At 24.8% G+C, this 9,132-nt stretch overlaps 1 protein-coding gene and 1 non-coding gene across 2 annotated transcripts; both read right to left on the bottom strand.

Annotated features, from left to right (window-relative positions):
- Positions 1–1,138: 1,138 nt before the first annotated feature.
- LOC133320750 (U2 spliceosomal RNA) lies at positions 1,139–1,332 on the bottom strand. The gene has a single exon (XR_009753912.1). It is a non-coding gene; the product is annotated as a U2 spliceosomal RNA (small nuclear RNA).
- A 4,032-nt stretch (positions 1,333–5,364) lies between these two features.
- LOC133320749 (endoplasmin-like) lies at positions 5,365–8,924 on the bottom strand. Its single transcript, XM_061529345.1, has 9 exons — positions 8,857–8,924; positions 8,556–8,794; positions 8,081–8,468; positions 7,893–8,049; positions 7,527–7,739; positions 7,132–7,258; positions 6,771–7,010; positions 6,051–6,349; positions 5,365–5,709 (listed from the first exon to the last, which is right to left on the bottom strand). Exons 1-9 carry the CDS (start codon positions 8,922–8,924, stop codon positions 5,365–5,367), a joined length of 2,076 nt encoding a protein of 691 aa, XP_061385329.1.
- Between the last annotated feature and the right edge of the window lie 208 nt (positions 8,925–9,132).

Raw genomic sequence — 9,132 nt, 5'->3', positions numbered from 1 at the left:
CTAATCTCGTTTATATTATTGTATTCAAGTACTTATGTCGTAAGATTCAAAACTATTATGAATCCATATCTAAAATTACACATGTGAGTCGCTTGGTACATATTCACGCAATATTATACTCCGTTATAAATTTTACATCAATACTTATTATTTTATTGATATTTTCAATTAATTTGTTTTGCTTTATATAAACATAATAAAATATATATATATATACATGTATACATTATTTATATTCTTTACATTATATAAATATACTTAAACACTGAAAATATGTATCCACTAATTGTCAGACATGGAATTGCTTCAACGTGTATTTAAAATACGCACTGCGTAGTCATAACTGCACTTAGATAAATCTATCTTTTGATTTAAATATAATCTCTAGCAAATTTATTTGTAATCAATTAAATGGATATACTAGTATGATTTACTTGAAGAACAGTCTCAAATAGCTCTGGAGACACATGGAGATTGAATTTATTGATTATAATGCTAATTTCACTATCTAACTTGCATTCTGGACAATACAACGATACTATTTCAGTCAATATTGTTTCGCTTGCTTCTTTCAAACAACTTATTGTGAAATAATACCTAATATCAATGTATAGCAAAAATTTCGTAAGAGTAGTCTTAAAAAATTATTTGTCATTTTACAATGAACTATATACATCAATAGATACAAGTTGTTCATATAAAGTAATTATGCACATTTTTATAAAAAAAAAAAATTTGTGTGTAAATACATACAAACAAAATATAATTTACTTAAATTTTGGTGATAATTAAAGTTACCAATTAATATCATATCTTAGTTCATATTTAGTGATTATCTCTTCTAAAAGAAGATATGTTTTACAATCTTCTTGTATGACTGATTCAAAAAGAATAGGTTCTGAATGGATATAAGCAAACTTTTCAATAAATTTCGTTCTATAAACAAAGGTCTGCTTAAAATGCACATACGATACTAGACATTTCCCTTTATCTTTAAACTGTTTTATGAAAAACATGTTTTTACTACAAATAAGCAGTTTTTTCACCTAATTATTTTTGTTTGTACTACAAAGTTCAATTTAAACATATATGTTAAAAAATATTTGAATAATGAATGTAAATATTTGTTGGTCCTCAGACCGGGTTAGCCACATTCTGTGTAGTAAAGACAGAGCTGACTTTTCAAAAAAGGTTGCTGCAAGCAGTAACTCATTTTTTGACACCCTGAAAAAATTATTGTGAGAGAATTACATCCAATAGGATGTATTTCGCTTCTCACAGCGAAAAGAACTTTTTCTACACATGATCTTAGCTAAAAAGCCGAGAAGTATGAATAGAATTCTTTTCCCGTTGACTAAACATTTATTACCACGCTGTACATCTGGCGTATAAGCATCCAAGCAAAATTGCAAAATATGAGTTTTATTATGTTTGTGATTTTTCAATATATGCTGAATATCAAAGATATTAACATGGCATATACAATCAGGTTTTTGAGCTATATTTTCAATTGTTATTGTTAAATTAATTATATTTTTACTACTCGACTGAAGAATATAAAAAAATGTCTTATTCTAAAGAAATTGTAATTTTAAAGACTTATATAAAAGAACGATTAAATTATAACACATGCAGTTGTCAAGTATGTAATGATAATACTGACGTGTCAATTTGTACAGAGTATATAAAAGACCTTATAGAAAATTCTTTAAGTGATATAGAGCAAAAATATAGCGAGTATCCAAAAAGTATAAAATTATTAAGTATAATATGTTTATTACTATATAAATCGGATGTGAAATTGACTCTTTACATAGAAAATGAATTAAATAGCATTATGACAATACAATCTATGTGCAATCAAATACAAGCATGCATGAAAGATCCTATGGCTAAGATAATATCTAAAAATACATGGTTACGGCTACTTTATAGTTTACCTGAATTAGTATGGAGTAATTCTTCAAATCATAGTAATAATATAAAATCTCATATGAACAAATATCAATGCACTAATATATACATCGCAAGTATACTGTATATGTTAAAAGAAGGAATAAGTCAAGACAATCATTTGATTATGGTTTTCAACCATATAGTCAATGAAGTTGATATTGATTCATTATATAAATACATGTCTCCAATTATTTTAACAAACTCAATAGAATTTGATAAAATTATATATGCAAAAGACATTCATAATACTTTTTTCAATATTTTACCTCATTTATCAAAACCCTATAAACAATATAAAACAATTTTTCGGCTTATATTTGAAAATGTTAAATTGATAAATTCAAACACCAATGATATATGCCCCAAAATACATATCTATCTTTCAGATTCTTCAAAAATAAAGAAAGTACAGTCAAATGAAGTTTTATTTAGTTTTTTATGCGAATTATGCAAAATTCAACTCCCGTCTTATATGAGTGAAGCTAAAAACGCAAATTTTCTTAGTTGGATTTTTGAGTATGGATTGATAAATAGTAGTGTAAACAGTTATAAAAATATTTATGCAGCGTCAATATTAATTAGCGACGTTATCCATGAGTGTAGTAAAACAATTCAAAATAAAGACATTTTTTTGAATAAGGTATTTAAACAAGTGTATGATATTCCACTATTAAATGCTCCAAAAATTTACGAATTTATTATTACTCTGATATTTCGGATAAATATTAATTTACAAAATTTAGATATCAAAACAACTTTACAAAACAACTTATTTGATTTACACAGTATTAATTTGCTTCAAATATTATCCAGTAATGCTAACCAAAGTGATATTCAAATAAATAAACTAAATAGTGAATTTACAATACTTTTGTATAATATATACAATCTTAATAATGAAAAATTTGTTTCGGAAGATTGGGTTACTGCTATACTGCAAGATATAGATAAAATAAACTACGTACCTACTGAATTCTCTCATCCCCAAAAACCTCCTCTTTCTATTGCATCTACACCAGTAAATATTCTGTCTTCTCAAAATAAAGATGAACACATTCTGAATTTATTTTTGAATGAGAATAATTATACTTTAAGCAATGGTCTACCAACTTCAATTCGAGAATGTTTTGAGCGCTTACGAGATCCACCGTTAAAACCAGATTACGCAGATATTGGCGACATTAACTTTTCCAGTGAAGAAAGTGCTACTGAAAAATATTGGAGATATAAAAGGGTTTTCACTACGATACCATTACTTGTTGAGTAAGACCCAAAAAATACTTTCAAATCAATAAAATTAAATAAATGTATATAATTGAAATATATATATATATATATATATGTATATGTATGTGAGCATTTCAGACTCTGACAGTATAATTCATGTTATTATCATTAATATTATTATTAATATCAATATTATTATTAATATCAATATTATTATTAATAATAAAATTATCACAATTATTATCTATATAATTATAATTATATTAATAATACTGTTAATTATAATAATATTAATAATTGTAATAATAATAATTGTAATAATAATAATTGTAATACTAACAATGATAACAATAATATCAGTTATAACAAGTATAGCAATTATAATATTATTTGTAATAATGATTATAATGATAATAATAATAATGGTAATATTATAAAAAATAATAATAGCATTAACAATAATAATATTAGTAATAATAATAATTATATTGATAATATTAATAATATTAATAGTAATAACAATATTGGTAGTAATAATAAAAATAGTAATGATATAAATAATAATACTAGTATCATAAATATAATTATTATAAATATAATTTTAACAGTAATTTAGTATTGAATTATTCAAGCTATTCGATTGGAATGTTACTTTTTTACTTTCACATATTTCTTTGATATACCTACAATAAACTCTTGTCAACTAATGAATTTAGTTATCTTGCTATATATTGTTATATTTTATTCTAGATAATTTTGATTAGTTCAAATATGTTTTTGCTACTTAATTATAATTAAATAATAACATATATGTACTAAAAAAATTAGTTTCCAAATCAATTAATTATGCACTTTTTCTAATTAATCTTTTTCAGCAAATCCAACGATTATTACAGCACTATAGCGGGGCAACTGCTGCAATACATAGTTGTATTCAATCCTGAAGAGTTTCAAGAAGAAATTGAACAGTTTAAGAACTTGCAAATAACTGCAGGAGTATCTATATACATTGCTTGGCCTAATATGTGTTTCAAGTATATTACTACATTATTATTATTATTTATTTGTTAGAGACTTATTGCACTTCATTTTTAATAAAAATTATGCAATAAATGTACAGCAAAGAGCCTTAGAGATTATAAGAAAAAGTTCTGAGTAATCTATCATACAATTTGTTATGAAATGTTTAGATTTATTGATTATAATGACAGTAAAACAGCTCCTCTCCCGATTATCATTGGACTGTCTAACACATTTGATAAAGATTGGATTCATCCTAATACATACTTTGTATATTCTGATTTATTAATGACAATATCCACTGTCTATGAACGCTGTTTAAATAGCTTAAACTTGCATGAAGCCAATATGAAAGTTAAAGATTTGGTTCTTTATTCAATTAATATGGATCAAAGCTTGATTAGGTACCTCTCAATATAACCTACATATTTATCAATTCTATATTACAATACTACTACTAAATTTAATTAATCAATAAATTGATTTTCAAATTAATTTATACGTTGAATATACTGCAAGTATGTTTAAAATTATTTGTACTGCAAATAAGCGCACAATAATAATATTACTATTCTTATTATAATTTGTATATTTAGTAAAACTTATATTTATATAGGTTCAAAAAACTGTGAATATATTGAATTATTTTCTATACGTGTATATAATAATTATGTAAAGGAAATTGTTTATGACAAACTTTATTATAAATATTTCTAAAAATAAAAAACGCTTTATATTGCTAATATATATATTTGTATACATTATTGACAACTTACTATACATATTGAATAAATTAAAACTGTTTTTTGAAAAACTATATTATATTTAATATATAAATTTGTTTATATCGATATTTTATATTTCTTGAATTATAAGGTGTATGTATAATATTCATATTGAATGTTGAATAAAATTGTAGGTTAAATGCTTTATATTTACTTAATATTATACTTTCGTGGTATATGCGGCACAACTTATTTGAAGACATGTTAATTTTTTTAAGAGGAAATCTAGCAAGGTAAACAATGATTAGTACAAAAAAAAAATACTCAGTCTTCACACACTATTAAAAAGTATCAAGGACTTTGATTCTTTGGAGAAAAATCGAAGTATTTCTAATGAAATCTATGAGAAGTTGTGCATGATTCGAACCCGATAATCTTATAATTCATCAGATTCCATAAAGTTTTCTGTTGAATGTTGTTCACTTTGAGTTGGAGGTGTAGTTGTAAATTTGTTCATTTGTTCAAAATCAAAATTGGGAATGTTGTCTTCGTCTTCATCAAAATCTTTACTGGTATCATTTGAACTTTCGGACATTTCATCGGTATTTAAAACGTATTCATTGTGCGAATCTTCTGGATTCATGCCTTCCTGCTTTGCGTATAATTTAAATAGTTTTTGAGCAACTTCCGCTGGATTAGAAATAAAATAGCCTCCATTTATTAGAGCTAAATCATGGATCATATTCGCAGCTTCAACAAGTTTTGGATCTTTCGCGTTTTCCTAAAAAAAAAATAGATTCACTTGATTGAAAATAAATATATATATATATATATATATCAGTAAATAAGCATCATTCTACATATATATACATGTAAAAACATATATACAAAGAATGTGTTTGAAAATGCATTAGTATAATTATACACGTGCATATAATATATATATATATATATATATATATATTATATATTATATATTATATATTATATATTATATATTATATATTATATATTATATATTATATATTATATATTATATATTATATATTATATATTATATATTATATATTATATATTATATATTATATAATGCATATTTAACAAATTCCATATATTTATTACCTGTGCAATAGTAAGATATTTTTGTATTAGGGGATGATGGGGGTTTAATAATAAACGTCTACTAAATGCAGAACTATCTTTATATGAGTCTAAGAAAGCATGTGTTCGTGCTACACGGTCAGCAAATGCAGATGGTCCATATTTATTTGAGGCTAAAACAGCAGGGTCATCAATTAGATTAAATGATAGGCTCACAGAAGCTATTTTGCTTGATAAAGCTTCCTTAAAAACTGAAGTTAAAGGTTTGAAAGCAGTTGACAATTGTTTTCTTTGTTCCTTGGTTAAATCATCAAACTCCTCTACGAAAAAAATATAATAAATTAATTATTACATCAAAAATCTATATTTTTTATTACTAATAGTAAAATATAAATCATACTTACACAATTAAGCTTATAATAAGCTATATATATAATTAATAATAAATTATATTAATAATAAATATCAGTAATTTCTAAATATTACGTTTATATGAATAAATTTATTTATATAAATACATACAAATGAATTTAATTATATTAAGCTGGAAGAATTAAATAATAATATTGTATCAATTGAAGATAATGAATTAAAAATTAATTTATTATTAATTATGATTAATAATAAATTACTTATTAAATTATTAAAAAAAATTATTAGTACAAGTAATATTTAGCAATTTACTGAAAAATGAGTAAATATTGTTATTTATAACTTTATCAAAATAATATTAGCATTTACCTGGAAGTTTGTTCATTTTTTCAATTGAAACAAAGGTTTTATCATTAAATTTGGATTGACGTTCAAAGCATACTTCGCTAAGCTGATTTTTGATAATAACTATCTCGATATCTTTCTTTTGAAACATTTTTATGTGAGGTGAAGACATGGCGCTTTCATAGTCGTCTGAAGTTATGTAATAAATGGCTTTAGCTGTATTTTTTTGGCTGAATTCTTCAAGAGTGATAGATTTATCAGGTCCTGTTTTGGATGTTTGAATTTTTAGCATAGGAACGATTTTTTTTCTATATTGGTCATCTTCAGCACATCCCAGCTATTCGTGCATAAAATTGTAGTATAAAGCCTACCCAGAGTTGCTTGCCGTACTCATTCATTAATAAATCAAATTTATGGGGTGCTTCAGTTTCTTCATCTGCATCTTGACGGCTTATGGCGCGGAATAAATCCAATATTTTATTAACAAGCTTTTTGCTGATTGTCTTCAATATCTAGCAGAACGAAAACACATATTATTGAAAGTATTTATTTGCGTATATATTGCAAACCCTATGGTATGTAAATAATTATACGTACAGATTATATTATGTACGAATTTAAATAAATCGATTTATATTTTTCTATATACGCATGACATATACACATGATATATACACATGATATATATATATGATATATACACATAATATATACGCAAATATATACACATGGTATATACACATGATATATACGCTACGAATATTTTTATTAGTAATATACCTTTGACTGAGTATAATTTTCACGGTCAACTTTAAGAGGGAGATCATCAGAGTCAACAACACCCTTAACAAAGTTTGCCCATCCTGGTAACAGTTCATAAACAGAATCCGTGATAAGGACTCGTTTAGAATACAGTTTAATAGAGTCTTGATTTTTATTGAAATAGGCAGACCATTGACTAGCTGTAGATCTTTTTGGAATATATATAAGAGCCTGTATTTTATTAATTAATTAATTAAAATTGCAATTTATCTTAAATACTGGTAATTTTTTTTTCTTATATAATAAATAAGATAATTAAATATCATGAATATTAATTCAACATTTATATATATATTATATTACACTGCAAATTTAATAAATTACTTTGAATTGAATATCTCCTTCTACTGTGAAATGTGAGTAAGTCAATGGCTCGTCACGGTTTCCTAAGGACTTATAGAATTGTATATATTCCTCTTCACTAATCTCGTCTTTTGGACGTGTCCAAATAGGTTTCTGCATATTTAGCAATTCCCAATTTCTGTAATATAATAATTTATATTAGGTTTTACTTATTAGTATCCACGTTTTCTTTGGATTCAGTGTCTATCGTTGAGTTTTTATCTTCCGAAGAAGTTTCGTCTTTTACTTTGTCTTCAGGAACCGGTTCCGGTTTAATGTCATCATTCTCTTTAATTTTATCTTGAACACTCCTTAAATAAATAGGGAAATTGACATATTGGTTATATCTGAGTATATGATTCTTGACAACATCAACTTCATAGAATTCGCTAGCGTCTTCTTTCAAATTGATGGTTATTCTGGTTCCTCTTTGAAGTGTATTTCCTCTTGGATCTTTGACGACGGTGTAAGATCCTTTAACATTTGATTTCCATATATATTGATGTTTATCTTTATCTGATTTTGACGTTACTGTTACTTGATCTCCAACTAAGAATGCTGAATAAAATCCAACACCAAATTGTCCGATTAAATTCAAATCTCCCGCTGAAAAATATGAAAAATCAAAAAAATAATAAAACCTACTTTCTTTTAATGTTTTTAGGAAATTTGCTGTTCCAGAATTAGCAATCGTTCCCAAATTGTTGATTAATTCCTCTTTTGTTAATCCTATACCGTTGTCTTGAATTGTAATAGTTTTAGCTTCTTTGTCTAGCTCAATATATATACTGAGAGGAGATTCATTTTCGGGAACGGTTTCTTCTTCTACTAATGTATGAAATCTTTGTTTCTCTAAAGCGTCTGCTGCATTTGAGATAAGCTCTCTAAGAAAAACTTCTCGATTTGAATACAACGAATTAACTATTATGTCCATTAATTTTGTTACTTCGGTTTGAAACTGGTATGATTCCTCATTTTGTCGGATAACTTCTTGGTCTCCTTCAGAAAACTCATCTCTACAATTTAAACCATGTATACTAGTCGTAATATATATATATATATATATACATGTTTATATATTTATATGTTTATATATATACATGTTTATAAATACATATTTATATATATATACATATTTATATATATATATATATATATGTTTTTATATATATATATATATATATGTTTTTATATATATATAATTATATATATACATGTTTAT

The sequence above is a fragment of the Danaus plexippus genome, unplaced genomic scaffold (assembly GCF_018135715.1).
Source record: "Danaus plexippus unplaced genomic scaffold, MEX_DaPlex mxdp_55, whole genome shotgun sequence".
NCBI lineage: Eukaryota > Metazoa > Arthropoda > Insecta > Lepidoptera > Nymphalidae > Danaus > Danaus plexippus.
The sequence above is the reverse complement of the archived record's forward strand: the minus strand, read 5'-3'. Positions and strand labels throughout refer to the sequence as shown.